Source organism: Apis mellifera, linkage group LG16 (genome assembly GCF_003254395.2).
Source record: "Apis mellifera strain DH4 linkage group LG16, Amel_HAv3.1, whole genome shotgun sequence".
Lineage (NCBI taxonomy): Eukaryota > Metazoa > Arthropoda > Insecta > Hymenoptera > Apidae > Apis > Apis mellifera.
The window spans coordinates 6,250,068-6,266,889 of NC_037653.1; the positions used below are offsets into that span (position 1 = coordinate 6,250,068).

The 16,822-nt window shown below is 27.1% G+C and overlaps 2 protein-coding genes across 36 annotated transcripts in view; one reads left to right on the forward strand and one right to left on the reverse strand.

Moving 5' to 3' along the window:
* The window catches only part of LOC413409 (cytoplasmic dynein 1 intermediate chain), a 23,525-nt gene continuing 6,703 nt past the window's right edge, over positions 1–16,822 (forward strand). For 2 of the 35 annotated variants that reach the window (XM_006563163.3, XM_016917077.2), the window contains exons 1-14: positions 1–165; positions 578–698; positions 781–877; positions 942–1,047; positions 1,146–1,276; positions 3,366–3,503; positions 5,148–5,168; positions 7,752–7,799; positions 9,526–9,702; positions 9,794–9,950; positions 10,016–10,388; positions 10,496–10,727; positions 10,800–11,227; positions 11,354–11,517. In XM_006563163.3, the coding sequence (XP_006563226.1) occupies positions 597–698; positions 781–877; positions 942–1,047; positions 1,146–1,276; positions 3,366–3,503; positions 5,148–5,168; positions 7,752–7,799; positions 9,526–9,702; positions 9,794–9,950; positions 10,016–10,388; positions 10,496–10,727; positions 10,800–11,227; positions 11,354–11,515 (2,172 nt within the window). In that variant the 5' untranslated portion in view covers positions 1–165; positions 578–596 and the 3' untranslated portion in view covers positions 11,516–11,517. Of the gene's footprint in view, positions 166–577; positions 699–780; positions 878–941; positions 1,048–1,145; positions 1,277–3,365; positions 3,504–5,147; positions 5,169–7,751; positions 7,800–9,525; positions 9,703–9,793; positions 9,951–10,015; positions 10,389–10,495; positions 10,728–10,799; positions 11,228–11,353; positions 12,488–16,822 lie in introns of those variants that run through there. The other 33 variants (XM_006563165.3, XM_006563166.3, XM_396853.7 and 30 more) reach the window with 33 other exon arrangements.
* Positions 13,163–16,822, reverse strand: part of LOC413408 (scavenger receptor class B member 1) — a 26,580-nt gene continuing 22,920 nt past the window's right edge. The window contains exons 4-10 of the mRNA XM_396852.6: positions 15,642–15,802; positions 15,428–15,566; positions 15,096–15,299; positions 14,802–14,946; positions 14,469–14,723; positions 14,278–14,396; positions 13,163–14,208 (exon numbers count right to left, since the gene is read on the reverse strand). Of these exons, the coding sequence (XP_396852.2) occupies positions 13,771–14,208; positions 14,278–14,396; positions 14,469–14,723; positions 14,802–14,946; positions 15,096–15,299; positions 15,428–15,566; positions 15,642–15,802 (1,461 nt within the window). The 3' untranslated portion in view covers positions 13,163–13,770. The remainder of the gene's footprint in view (positions 14,209–14,277; positions 14,397–14,468; positions 14,724–14,801; positions 14,947–15,095; positions 15,300–15,427; positions 15,567–15,641; positions 15,803–16,822) is intronic.

The window sequence follows — 16,822 nt, forward strand, 5'->3', positions numbered from 1 at the left end:
TGTAGTAGTGAACCGAATATTCCGTTAGTACGAGGTATTGATACTGTGGTGCTGTTGTTGCAATGTAAGAGGTTTGCATGTCGGGCGGGTCGAATAGATAATGTAGAAATCGAAATTGCGACAATTTTTAGCATTTATACTTAAAAATACGTTACACGACAGAAGGTGAATGTTTTGTGTGTTTTTTCATTGAAAACGAAATATTTTCAAATAATTCATTGTGTAAATATTATCATATGACAGATGGATATTCCTCGTTGAAGACAGTGTTAAACGTTCTAACTTGAATATTAATTAATGTTATTTCTTTATATGTAATATTTTCCATTCATCAAATCGTTTGTTGTCTTTCAATTAAAAAAATTTTTTATTTGAATATATACTTATTATGGAATAAAAATTGATCTGAAACTGACGTCATAGAACAGAAATCAATAATCGCACTAAACGCAGTTGAAGTTCCGTTAATAACTTTTACGAAACTTATCAAGAATTTTAGATTCCAACAATGTGATTGAAATTATTTCATACATTTTCAAATTCTTCTGTTAATAAAGTGTTTATGAATATTGTTTAGGAATTAAGAAAGTAGCACAATGATGTCTGACAGAAAAGCAGAGCTTGAAAGGAAGAAAGCCAAGCTTCAAGCTATTAGAGAAGAAAAAGAAAGGCGTAGAAGAGAAAAAGAACAAAAAGATGTAAAAATATGATTTTTAATAAAATTTTATATTTATAATTTTCTTACATTGTTTGTTTATCTCTTATATTTTTATATTACAGGTTGAAGAAGCTACAGTTCGTGCTGCAGGAGCAGATAAAGATCATCGTAAAGAACTGGATGCTATGCTTTCATCTTTGGGTGTAGCACCAGTATCAGGTAAATAATTATATTTTAATTTTATAATTTATCTAATTTCATATATATTTTATTTTATGCACAGATGTATTATCCAGTTTATCTAGTATGAATTCCTTAACTCCAGAACAAAGTGCTAATGCTACTCCTGATGCTAGTTTACAACCATCTAGTATAAATTCTGCTCAGAGGTATTTATATTATATTAAATAGTTTTTAATTATTATATAATATACAAATATATTTATAATATATATATTTATTTTTAATTTATATTTTTTTTTTATAGCATTAGTGCTAGGAAAAAGAATAGAGAATTAACAATTGTTTCTGTGGCACATACTAATATTCCACCAAAAGAACCAGTGGTATATACTAAACAAACACAAACTATTCAGACATCACACACATCTCACGACGGTGAGTCACTATATTCAATTTTTAAATTGTTGCACTTTGTGTTATTTTTAAGTGTGAATTTAAAATTATATATATAGCTATATAAAAGATTTTAGTGTTTGTATAATATATTTATAATATATTTAAATTAAATTAAAGTACAGTATTGACATAAGAAAATATATAGAAAATAGAATATTTGACACTTATAATGAAGTATATGTTATTATATATTATTTGTCTAATTGAATATATTAATCTTTAATCCTTTGCATTCCAATTACTTTTTGATTAAATTTATTCAAATCTTCCTATATTAAATTAGATAAATTTCTTAAATGATTAATGTAATATTTTGATTCTTCACTTGTTGGTTATATTTTTAAAAATCTCTTTTATCAAAATATGAAGAAAAAAAAATGAGGTTTATTTTAAATATAAGAAGACAATAAAAGTTAAAATATATTTTATATTTTCCAGTTCATAACAACAATTTTTATTGTTAACTAAAATTTTTGTATTAATTTATAACTTATTTTTTTATTACACATTATTAAATATTGAAAATTATATTATTACAAATTATATGAATTATAAAAAAGAGTAAATATATTTATTTCTTCTGTTAAGTGATTTAAATAAGAATACAGAGGATTAAAATTTAACACTTTTTTAGAATTTCAAAAAATGCTATCACTTTCACATATGCCTAAACATAGTTGAATATGATAAAGTGGGTGGTGTATATAAGAATTTATATATTTTTAAAACATATATGCCATTAATGATGTCATTAATAAATTCTTAATAGTTTTTAATTTTTAAAAATTAATAATATTTTATAATATTTTAATCAATATGTTTATTGATTGTATTATACAATTAGCCATACCAATATAACTTGTTTATAATATTGATTTTATTGTGTTAACAATGAGAGTTGTTTTTCTTATTTATATTATGTTGTATGATTAATTTTAACTAATGAGGAAACTTACATATTCTTAAAAAATGTTTATAAATAATATGTTACATATGTGTAGTGATTGACATTTTATTTCTCTCTCTTTTTTTTTTTTTTTTTTTATTGTGTGTGCTAGTTTTTATTTTCAATTGAGTTTTCAATAGTTTTCAGCACTTTTTGAATAGACAAAATATTTATCTTAAAGGTGGTATCTATTTACTTTCACATTTATTAAATTATGATATTCCTAAATGTGTGAAAAAAATAATTATGTTCTTAAATATAAAAAATTTTTTTGTGTGAACAGTTTTTAAACATATTAAAAAGTGGATTCACTTCTCTTTTATGATATTTTTTTCAGTATTAATAAGAATAATAACAAAATAATTTTGCTCCTTTATATAAATTTAATATTGTTAAATATTAATAGTATTGTGATACATAAATATTGTGTTCAAGTACAGAAAAATATTATTACAATTGGTATTTTGTTTTAATAATACTGAGTCTTGTTATAACTGTAATAAATTCTTTTCTGAGGGTATTCTAACAATTAAATAGTAAACATTATAATTTTTGTTTGTAAATTTTTACGTACTATAAAGGGAAAGTATTAAGTAGAAATGGATAACACCTAATATAAAATCAGGTTGTGGAAACAAATATTATCTCTTGGTGGTGGAAATTACTTTTTTAAGAAAATATTTTTCCGTTTTATTAAACCGCAATTTCAGTTAGTTCTAATTTTCAATAATTTTATTAAATTTTTAATTTTATTTTTTAAATAATTATTAAGCAATTATAAAAAACATTAAAAATTTTTTTGAAATATTTTCATTTTTCATACCACCTACTTTACTATTTTGATAATCAATATTTATATTTTAATATTAATTTTAGAAATATATTTCAAATATATACTATTCATGAAATAAAATTCAATATGTTTAGCATACATATTGATAGCAAACATATTCATATTTGTAATGATTATTAATTTAAAAAAAAAAGATTCAATAAATATGGGATATGTTACGTGTTACATGCGTGTCCCGATACCTAACTGATTTTGCGGCATTATTAAATATACGCGTATTCCATTGTCTTGCGATACAAATGGTCAAATCAACTGGTGTTGGACATAAGGACTGTCCGCATCTTCTTCTGCATACACCATCTACTCCTCCTGTTCAACAACAACACCAACTCACTCTTACTCCGCAGGCTACTTTGAGACTGACTGGTGGCGTCCCAGGAAAGGTGGGTCTGCACCAAACTACCTATGTATGTTCTGTCTTCTTTTTATTACCTTTCCTATTATTGTTGTACAACAGTATATAATAGAGGTAGATACATGGCTATCTATATTTATAAAAGAGAAATGTAGAATCAAATCTGAAAATATTTTGATTTGTATTAATTTTTATTAATTTTTATATTTATATTTTTATTTATATTTTATATTTATAAGTAATTTATTAAATATTATTAAAAAAAAAGAAGAATTAAATTGATGATTTGATTAAATTTTATGATTCTACAGTTCTTCAGTTAATTTACAAACATTGTACATGGAAATAGATAGATATTGAAATATAAGAATTTAAAAATTTTTTTTATATGAATTTCTTTAAATTCATAAAAAAAAAATTAAATTAAAGTATAAAGATAGAGATTTTGATTTTTAAAAATTATAAGAAAAAATTTTAAAATTAAGATACTACATATTATTTAATTGTAATAATAATTATTCAGTTATAATAGTAATATTTCATCTATTACTTCCATATACATCATCTATTTGTTTGCATAAATAAGCTTCTAACGTGCTTTACATACATTTAATTTAATATACTAACATTTTATTAAAGTTATATATACAACATACATTAACATTAGGCGTCCTGTTTGTTGGGAAAATTTAAAGAACATTAAATAAAAAGTCAGTATACCTTGACTCATGTGTGCTAGCAAATTTATTAAACAAATTAATAATTATTGATATTTTGGATATGAATATTTGTAGACAGCAGCATTGTCTTAATTGTAGTAATTATTGTAATAAGTTAGCAATCCAATTGTTTAGTATTTTATTTATTATTCAAAAAGAAATATTTAAAGACATGTTATGTACAATACTTAAAGATGTTATGTAATGTCCATTATTTTTTATGTATTATAGTGTGCAAAATGTAGCGCATTATGAATTATGTTTAATCTTTCAATGAAACTTTTATTTTCAATTCATAGTAAAGTTTATTTCTGAGACACTTAGGGGGGTGAAAATAAGTGTGACAAGGGATGTAAGTGAGATATTGAATTTTGCTTATGAATAAGCATCCATTGGTAGTCACATTAGATAAATATAAATATTTTATTATTTTATATTAAGTAATCAGTGTAAAATTTAAAAGGTGTTAAGTTATGACAAAGATTGAAATTATATTAATTGAATTGTGCTTCAATAATGTAAGAAGAATTGAATATGTATGTTTCCTCTTACATATATAGGAACCACAGCACTGCATAATATAAAAATTTACAAATATGTATCCACCTAACTACATTCAGCGTATAAAAATTTATTGATTAAAATTTCAATTTTCTTTTATCATTAACAAATGATTATGAGAAATTGATTTTTTATAAAGATAAATATATTTGTAGCAAGCTGTATAAATGCAATATAAAAATGTGCTTTGAAACAAATTAGTAAGAAAATACTAGAAAATATATTGCTTAAATTTTTTAATTATAAACATATGGTATAATAATATTGTGTTCTTTTTTTTATCTATTCTTAAATATTTTATTTATAAAATCATTTTTCTTGAAATGCTTATAGTCTGAGTGTAGAGAGGTGCTATTAGTGTAGTGCATTCTTAAAAGATTGTAACTAAGTGCAATTTTTTTCCCTCCTCTTCTCAGCTCATGCATTCGACTATTACGGTAAGTTATGATTTCTCTTGGTTTTCAACAAGTTTTAGGTTCAGATTTAGGTTTAGATACATTCCGTTTATTCTCTTAGGATTGATAGTATATAAAGTATACGAATATATAAACGAAATATAAAGATTTAAAGTTATTAGGATACGATACGAATATTTAATAGTTAAATTTCATATGCAAATCTCTAAATTTTACATTAATATAAATTTTGCAAGGTAAGAGAACCATGAAATGGATTACCTTTCATTAAAAATTAGTAAGCTAGAAAATGCACACTCTCTTCTCTCTTTTTTTCTCTCTTTCTCTTTAACTTAAATATTCACGTAAAAGTTCAATAGCAAAATAAGCTAAATTTGAATTAAATTTTATCAGTATTGTAGATTATAAAAATGGCTCTCCACCCAGAATCTAAAATATCTTTGCTATCTTGTATCTTGCTTTGGACTTTTTGGCTCTTTTACTTGTTATCTTTTTGTTAATCTTTTTTTTATTGGTGTATTTATCTTTAGTTTCTTTATTTATTATTTTTCAAGTATTTATCTGACATCCCGATTCTCAAACGGAAATATTTTAACATTTACACAATTATAAAAGCATGCACTGTAGATACATCAATGAAAAGAAATGAACACATAAATTTGTATAAATTTTTATTCTACAATTTGAAGTGTAATTCTAAATGCTTATTAAAAATTAGATACCAATTTATACTTAAAGCACAATATAAAAAATATTTAAAAAAAAGTTATCTCTAAACAAAAATTAAATTGCAAAATGTAGTTCCATGTTTTTGTATATATTTCAATAAATATTCTTAAAATATATAAATCTTTTAAACGATATTCAACTCAAAACACAACTCAATTTGTTATTAAATAAATATATTTCATGAATTTACAGACTACCTTTGGAATACTTAAGCTATTCATTTACAATTTGGTTAAAAAATTCTAACTAGTATAAAAAAAAATCATATTTTTATTTACGCTTATATATTTACGTTTTATTCATGATTCCATGATAATTAACGATAATATTTTTTTTTTTATTGATCAAGTATAAAGAAAGAAATATTGTTAAATAATAAAATCATATTTATTTAATTTCTAATAGAATTTTATATTTATAAAAAATTAATATAATATAATCAAATGATATTCGATATTGTGTTTGAAACTGGGATTGTCTGAAACAAAGAATATTTTATTCTGCGAATATCCATTGGCAAATCTTGTCACAACTTAACGCACCTTCCAGAGTTCTCGGCGTGTTCTCACGGTTATAATTTTCATAATTTTTGGGTTACTATAGTGTACTAACATGGGAAAGGATGTTATGGTGTTGGAGCCGGTAAATATTGTGTACAAGTAAAGTTTTTATTAAAATAGAAGAAAAGAACACAGCAATAAGTTCTGTGGCTTGAGCTTTTAGTGTCGCAAAAGTTCGACTTGCAAATATTGCTTTTTAACAGCACGGTTTCGTTTTTTGTGAAAATGATATAGCAAGAAAATTCATTGAATATAACGAAAACATTTTTTAGAAGATTATTTGTTCACATAGAAATACATTTTGTGAGAATAATACAATATATTTACAATTTTATTAATATATATATACATATTTATATATATATTTTTTTTTCAATTAAATGTCTCTCTGTACATTATGTAATATCCTATGATATGATGCAATTTTATTTTGAAAAACAATTTACGTAATTTTATTTCGTATATTTAAAATAAATCCATAAGAAAAAAAGGTGGACTTATATTAATATAAATTAGCAGTCGGAGATGTCAGTCTATTATGTTAAAATATTTAAATTTTACGAATTCTTCCTCAAGTTCATTTTCTTTTTTTTTTGTTGCTCTGAAAACTTGTTTCTCAGACTTTTTAATGTTATGTTTCATAATGAGTTTAATTTATTACAAAGTCAATATTCCCTTAAAAATTTTAAATTACCGTTAAATTATAGCTTATTCGAATAAAAGTATAATATAATACATACATACATGATGATTTTTAACTGAAGTTTATTTAAAAAGTCTAAAGGGATTGTAATTTCTTAAAAATATTTCGCATAAATATTATCGTAATGTAATTGATTAAAATTTTGTTGATTATGAAAAATTTTGAAATCGATATAATTACGATATATCCGATCCCTTTGGAGCGTATATCTTATTAATGAAATATAAATATACAGGATATATTATACATAATATATTATGCATGTTTATAGATATATTTATAATTAATATTATACCATCTCCGATCCAATATTATTCATTTCAATCTTTCTAGCTAATTGTTGATGTATCTTGCATGACGAAGGTGAAACATTAACGAATAGATCTTATCTCGTGATTTTATTGAATTTTGATTAACAATCATATTATATATATATTTTTTTTTGCAAACTAGTTTTTGAAATAATTAATAATTTTATGATCGAGGAGGAAAGAATACATATATTGGTATACATCAATAATTTTCTATGAGAGACATGAAATCAAGAAACAAAACACAAACTAACATAATGAAACACGTGATTGATTGACATTTTCTTTTCCCTCCTTCAAGACGAGTACAATCTAAATCCTGGTTTAGAATGGGAGGACGAATTTACAGGTAGGTAATCCTCTCTAGAGACGGTTCACTATACCATAATTAATATCACCAGTTTACAAGAATTATTATATATTTCATTTTCACAAAATTGCATTTGACAAATAATAACTTTTCGTTCAAGTTTTTTTTTCTTCTATTCAGTTATTGTATTTATATATTATGCACTGAAAGGAGGGAACTTGTATCTATTCGATTTACACTCCAAGTTGCTTGATATATCATCACATTGTTAAGTAGTTTCTCTTTATGGTTTTGTTTCGTATAATTGTATAAATCTTTGCTTCACTTGTTCATGCATGCGTAGATATATATACATATCTTTATTATACACGTACTCACAGTTTTCATTTAGAATATTCATTATCTCTTACTACGCATGATCGAGGTACATCATTAATAAATCATTGTCATTCTCATTTCATTTCACGTATAGGGAATATTTTGTTTTCAGAGCTTTAGATTTAGATTAAAATTCATTTCTTTTCTTTATTATACGTATATTTTCATATATATATATTTTATTTTATTTATTTATTTTTTTTTTTATATATATAAATTACATATTCTCTAGAGCTGCTGCATGAGACTTGGGAAGTTGCGTTAATATATATACCTCCACTCAATTTTTCTATCTTAATTTTTTAATTAATGTGCAATCTTCGATGTTCCAAAAATTATAAGATAAGAATGATAAGAATGTAGCTCTATTCGTTAATGGATACTTATGTCGAGAATATTTATATCAATTGATGTGTTATATATACATACATACATACATATATATATATATATATTACATTATAACGCAACGTATACTTCACTTAAAAAATCATCGATCAATCTTTCACTTTCCTCGACTCATTCTTTCATTTCATTTGCGTTTTATTCTAAAATTAAGGGTGGAGAGATGATTCGTTTCGAATGATTTTCATATCAATCTAAGGTCTCAGATGAAAATTTAAAGTTTTTTTAATTTGTATGATCCACCAACAAGCAGTCCACCTTCTTTACGTAATTAAATGTCATTGCATGAGATTTTATTTAATTGTTTATCCCAGTGATTGTTCACCTTTAAAATCAGTTATTATTCTTATTATTATTATTATTATTATTATTATTACTTTTTTCTTTTTTTTCTTTTTTTTTTAATAAATTTTTTTTACCTTTTCTTTTCCTTTTTTTTTTTTTTTTTCAATGTACAAAAGCTTTTGTAAGAAAGAGAGTTGCATCCCTTCAAATTTTACGCTTTCAAACTTGTTCATTTGGCAAAAAGTTTTTATTTTATCTATTTACGATATTACACGATATATATTATTACGCTAATATATTCTAAATCGACCAATTAATCAAAGATATTATTTTACACAAATTTGCACAGATATGTGCATGCATATATCGCGTTTTCGCTCTCTTTTTATTCTTTTCTTATCGTTTCGTGCATACTTTTACGCAATAGGTCTTTGCAATATTATTATTTTACATAGAATGTCTCGTAGGAGGTACAAGACAAGAATACGTAGTGTTCACGAGATGTTATAGTTATCTTCTTTTTTTCCTTTTCTCTCTCTCTCTCTCTCTCTCTCTTTCTCTCTCTCTGTTATCTTCTTTTTTTTCTTGAACGTAGCGCACTCGAATCTTAAAAAAAAAAAGTAGGGCAGTTTTGCCAGAGGTAGATAGATATATCGAAATTAGGGTATTCGTGGCGGAACCAGCTTATTCACCACAGTTTTGACATTTGATGATGGCCAAGCCGAAGACGAAGAGAACAGTTTGCCGCATATGGACGGTTTCCAGAGCAAGCTTCCACCTGGAATTCTTCCCCACGGTTTGCCACAAGTTAAGGAAGTGCAGCCAGCTGTTACGCAAGTGGAGCAAGAGAAGGAAAAGGAGAAACCTAAAGAAGGTAACTTTTTTTCCCCGCGTTTGAAATATATCGATCCTTAATGGCCCCAATTATCATTATTATTATTACCATTATTGTTATAAATCCACAGTACAAGAACTGAGCGAAGAGGAGAAACAAATGATAATACTCTCTGAAGATTTCCAACGATTCCTCGATCGTACCAGTAGAATTGTAGAAAGAGCATTAGGGGAATCGGTTAATATTTATAGCGATTACACCGGCACTATGGATGGCGAGGATGGGATGTGAGTATACGTATATAAATATATACATTTAAGATAAATATCGTTCTCATGATTCGATTTCACAGGGACGAGAAGAATCATCAACGTTTATGGTTGAATCGGTGGTTCTTCTGCGATCGATGGTCCCGCAATCGGTGCGTGACCTCTATGGACTGGTCGCCCCAGTTTCCAGAGCTGCTCGCAGCCTCGTACAACAACAACGATGACACTCCTAACGATCCCGACGGGGTGTGCCTGGTTTGGAACACAAAGTTCAAGAAAACCACGCCAGAGTTCATTTTTCATTGTCAATCTCCAGTCATGTCCACCACCTTCGCAAGATTTCATCCTAATTTAATCCTAGGGGGCACTTATTCCGGACAGATCGTACTCTGGGATAACAGAGTACAGAAGAGAACTCCTATTCAACGTACTCCGTTATCGGCAAGCGCACATACCGTAAGCTATCCGACAATTATTCTACATAATATATGTATATATATGTTGTTATTATAATTAACAGTAAGAATAACGTTAATAACATTAAGAATAACGTTTTTCTCTAGCATCCCGTGTACTGTTTGAACGTTGTTGGGGCACAAAACGCGCACAATTTAATAAGTATATCGACGGATGGAAAATTGTGTTCCTGGAGTTTGGACATGTTGTCGCAACCGCAGGAAACGTTGGATCTTCACACGAAACAATCGAAAGCAATTGCGGCCACTTGTTTAGCATTCCCCCATGGCGACGTTAATAATTTCGTTGTGGGTAGCGAGGAAGGAACCGTGTATTCTGGTGAATAAATTTTTAAATCTAATCAAACGCCCACGTTTATGGAAATTATCACGACTGTTTCTTCATTATTAGCTTGTCGCCACGGTACAAAAGCAGGCGTATTGGAGACTTACGAAGGTCATCAAGGACCAGTTACAGGAATTAGCGCGCACGCTGTACAAGGTGGAATAGATTTCTCGCATCTGTTCTTAACGTCGTCCATCGATTGGACGATCAAACTGTGGAGCCTGAAAGAAAGCAAGCCTCTATACTCATTCGAACATAATGGCGATTACGTTTATGATGTTGCGTGGTCGCCTACCCATCCGGCTCTGTTCGCCGCTGTAGATGACTCAGGACGATTAGACTTGTGGAATCTTAATCAAGATACTGAAGTACCTACGGCTAGTATTGTAATTAATGGGTGTCCGGCTCTTAACAGAGTTTCATGGACACCGAGTGGTTTACACGTAACTGTCGGTGATGATTCTGGAAAGATTTGGGTGTACGACGTTGCCGAGGTAAGATCAAACGTATAAGATCAACCTCGCGTTGATCTTTATTTTATTTTAATTTAATAATATTTACTGAATAATGAATAACAATGAGCAATATTGAATATTTACGTTTTTTTTTTTTTAACATAGCATTTGGCACATCCAAGAATTGATGAATGGAATAAATTTTTGTACACTCAGCAAGAGTTGAAGCATAACAAAGCCGACGAAGAATTGCATAAACTTAATTTAAGGGAACCTACTTCTTTAACTTCCATACCTCCGCTGTTAACGACATGCCCTCTCAGATAAAGGTATAATTCTTTTTTTTTTAAATTATTGCTAAAGTCGGCTTGAATACTTTAAATATAAAAAATCAAATGAATTAACGAGTAACGAATAATCACACACAAAAAAAAAAGATCGTAACAGAAATGAAAAAAAAAAAAAAAGAAGTGTATTCTACTAACTATAATTTATAGGTGTATTTCTTAATCAAAACACCTTTGTTCTTTGTATAAAATTATTAAACAGCAATAGCAACGTATTAGCAGTTTGTTTGTGAGCAATTGCTGTGCATTCGAATGGCTATAAATTCCACATGTCCAATAGAAGTAATATAGTATCTTTACCGAAAAACTTTATCTCATTAGATTATTAAGGATGTGTGTACAACATATCTGTGCATGTAAATAATAAATGCTGTGAAGCACGATTTATAAATCGATATATCGCAAGGAAATAATTAGAAAAAATTTGACAGTATCGGATAAATTATAACATGCATCAGATAAATTGTAATATAATGTTTTATTATTTTGAATTTTTTTTAAATATTTATACTTTAGTTTCAGAATTAATTTTCAAAAATTCATATTATTTCGTGCTAATATTCTCAACTAATGTATTAAAAATAACACCAATAGGATATTTAACTATCGAAACTGATCTAATTTAGTACAATAATTTTTAAATGATTTTAGTATTATTTATATTCTCATAGAAACTTTAACATAATTTAAATTTCACATTTTTTTTTTTTTGTAATGTATAGTTCATAGCATAGAAAAAAAAAATAGTAAAATTTATCGAATACATATTGTCTAAAAATGTAAATATATCATTATATTTTGCGTTATTATAAATTGCTGGGCTTTATCTAAAATGTGATACTGTTATATAGTGCTATGTCCAAATATGTACTTCTGCTCAAGTCAAGCATATTTTAAAGCATAATTTTTTTTTATATAAAAAAAAAAAAATCATTTAATTTACAATTTATTACACATTCAATAATATTCTGAATGCAATCATATATAACTTTATTAATGTTTTTTGTATAATGCGAATTTTTTAAATTTAAGTTACGATAAATAATTGTCCGAATGAGTTAATCATATTTCTTCAATGCTATAAATAAAATTTTATTTAAAAGATTCTTGTTAAATTTATCCAAAAAAAAAAAAAAAAAAAAAAAAAAAAAAAAAAAAAAAAAAAAATAGTAAAATAATTTTACTAACATGAGTTGTGTATGATGAGTCGTGTGTATAATTGATATATAAATTTTCAATTATAAATTTTAAATACTTCGTAATTATATTTCAGGTATCATAAATTACAAAATATATATATATGTAGTATAATACCAATTTATGATAAATTTTATTGACAATAACAATAATTTACAGTAGTTTAAAAATACAATAAAAGATATAATTTCATTTCGTTAGAAACAATTAAAATTATAGAAATTTTGATCATTATTTAAGTAGTTTTCAAGTATATTTAAAATTTTATAAAATTATATTTTATGAGTATATAAATTTTATTAGTCACAAGTTATAAAATGTAACGCATTACGTATATTATTATATGCTTTTCACACATTATTTTATTTCATTCGAACTAACGAATAGATGTTTAAAATTTTTACAAACTTTTCTTAATTTTATTTTTTAGAAATTAAAATATTAAAACCCTAAAAGATAAAAATTAATTAAAAGATCTTATTCTAACTAATGCTTCCTCTGAGTTTTGGTAATTAATATCTTCTAAGATACAATACTTGTAATATTGCACCGAATTTTGATCGTGCATGAACCAAGTTACACAACAAATTCCCATAATAGCCCATATAAAATACTAATCAAAATAATAAATTTATTCACTTGCTTCTCAGGTGTTTCGTTCCTTTATTCTTTCGTTATACATTTTCGTTCGTCCAAGCACGATCTGTTTCGTTATACACATCGTTATAAATAAAACAGATGAAATCACAGTTGTAGACAAAGAAAACAAAACAAAAAAAAAAAAAAAAGAAACATACAGGTAATCGTTGAATATTTGCCAAACTATATCGATATCGATATATATATATATATACTATATATCGATATTTTCTTCAGGTAATTAGAAAAAAAAACTTTGGTCTATAGTATCAAACGATTACAAATCCTACATTACAAGACAAGATTCTTAGATTATTACACTTTGTAATATACATCTATTTAAGGAGAAAGAGAAAAAAAAAAAAAGAAGAAAGAAAAAAAAAATCTATGCTATTATAACTAGATCTCTATTATCCCTGATTTCTCGTCATTATCCTCCTTATCCGTGAGCAAAACATACTGTTCTCGAGTCATTAATAATTTGTGCTGTCCATTCATTAACAACGTGGAACCTCTTCTTATGGTTCGTTTTCCTAACTCGATCGCTTCGTGCGTGAGCACCACGTTGTTGTAAGCCTTTATGAACACGACGAATATGATTACTATACCGACTAGAATTAATCCGTACGAGGTACAAGGCGCGGCAACGTCGCTAAATGTTGTTGCCAAATAGACCCATCTACGTATAGAGGGCGTCAGCTCTTCGATACCTTCCTCCAGCCACATGATAGGAAATACGATGTCGGGAAAATTCGACACAACATTGATCAACGGCTGGTGTTCGATCTTTAAGTTCAATTGTACCCGGATCTTCCCTTCCAAAGGCACGCCAATTTTCTGCATGCAACAAACAAATCCATCACGATCCACAATTATCCCCATCTCTGTTTATTTTAAATCGCTTACCGGTTGAATTTTAAAATAAGTTTCGTGCACTTCTCGGCTTGGATTTAATCCTTCGACCGCATCCAATAAATTAGGATCCGCTTTGTAGAAGTGAGGGAAGGAGAGATAAACCGGTGCGGCTAAGGAAATTGGAAGAAGGATAAGTAATATTTTAAAAAGTAATATTATTTAAAAAAAAAATAAGGACTTACTATACTGGCAAGGACTGATATTTTGCAAACCGTTCGAGGGACACAGGGACATGTCGTCCCGGCAAAAACATTCGTTTTCCGGGGCGCTCTCGTTCGGGCGTCCAAACACAGATTCAGGGGGTATATACAAATCCGCCTTGATTCCTGATTTATCGGTTGAGCCATGATATTTTAAAGGCAACGTTCGACAAAGATCTTTGTCCCAAATGTGCACGATGTCGGCGCCAGTTTTGTCACGGGGTGGAAAAAAGGATCCTACGGATAAAAATATCCTTTAATAATATTTTTTTTTTTTTTTGAATCGCAAAAAATATTTAATCTAATTATATCCACCCTCTGAAGCGCGAATAGAATTGCAAGGCGCGTTTGGCCAATACGGTAGACGGTCCATTCCATTCAAACGATTTATTAATCCAAACTCCCTCATATCCGTGTGTCCCGTAAAGATGGTAGACACTTCCTCCAACGTGCCATTCCTCTGCAAATTAAAATTCTCATCGTCAACGATGTTGTGTATAAGAATCATGTTGATCCCTTTATCCTTACTTAATTATCCTTACTTAAATTTTTCTAAAACTAACGTATATTGCTACAATAATATATTTATTTATCCTTTCCGTATATTACCCCGAGAAGAAGTCCCATTTGGCTCATGGGACGTCTCGTTTTTGGAAAGAATCGATGGGCGATGCTGACTAATGGATCGTCGTATCCGAAAACGAGTTCTTGAGCGGTTACTGGGACGAACGATTTCATGCTCATTCCGCTCAGAAACATGGATAATCCTAATGTGATGAATCGAGGTAGACTCTTGCTTTGCGTCGACAGTGTCTGGAAAGAAAGAAAAGAAAAGAAAAGAGAAAAAAAAAAACGTAATTCGAATCACAAATTTTGCAAATTTCGTGTGCAAAAAATCTTTGTCCACGAAATCTTTTTCGTCGAAAATCGTGAAAACTTACCAATAGCGGAATGTTTGGCACTATTACTTTGAGATCTTTATCCTTCGACAACTCTGGTACAAAGTTTAATATTTTCTTGTGTTGATAACTCACGGTACCATTGTTGTGGAAAACGATATTCACTTTTTCCATATCCTCTCTGTGTTATTATTATACGAAATTAAAGAAATATTCGATAATTTATTGTTTTTTATTGGGCGAAACGAATACTCACTTGTACACGAACGGGCCAATTTCTTGTAATTTTGGCTTTTCGTTGTATTGCAAGAAGTTTTCTACGTTAGTCATGTTAAATATGTAAACTTTGGTCAATCTAACTACCCCTGGTTTCTGCCAGTATTGAAAAGAAAGGGACCCATTCCACAATCGAAGTTGCTGAAGAGAAGAATATTATATAAGAAAAATAAAGAATTGCATTTTGTTTATTTTTTTTTTTTTTTTTTTTGGAATATAAACTTATTTTTATATAATGCAAGGCAGGTAAAACGATTGGATAAAAAAGAATGTTTGATAATTTGAAACAGGAAAACGTGCCTCCTCATATAATTGTTAATCATTTACAGGAAGCGATAAAAACGAAAATAAATTTTGATGATTAAGCGAAAAAGAAAAGAAGAGTAATCTTGATTTCAAAATTTATCTCGATTCATGATCAAAAAGAACACCGAAAATAGTGAAAATAACTTTCGATTTTTGTTAATTAATTAATTAATTAATATATTAATATATATAAATAAATATATTAATTAATTAATTAATTAATTAATATATTCGTTCCAATTATATTATTAGAGATTAATTCGAGAAAGATTGTTTCGACGATTGATCAAGTTTATTTTATATATCAATGATGCTTATATAATAATACCGATAATAATTAATATAAATGATATTTTTGTTCACTGTATTGTAAAACAAGAAATTAATGATGAAGAATTAGTGTGATTTTATACATTGATCTATACGAATAAGGAAAGAGAAAAAATAATAATAATAATAATAATTGAAAAGTCATTTTCAAAGAAATCGTAATAATGAAAAAATATTGCTTATTATATACAGTGTTATTAAATATGTTATTAAATAATTATTTGAAATAAACTTATTATAAAATTGAATATCATTGAAGAATATATCGAATGATTCAGATTCTAAGCCCTGACATTATCGTCACATGAATAAAACATATTAATAATAATCCGAGTTTATTATCAATGTAAATATTAATGAATGTTAAACCGTGCATTTAATTCAATAAGCTAAAAATGCTTATATTATTGTTAATTCCATCCAGTTTAATCGATGGAATATAATTAGGTTTGCTAAATAGCTGCCAGTAAAACAGTTTTATGTAATAGATATACATTCAATATGTTAATATGTATAATATGTATA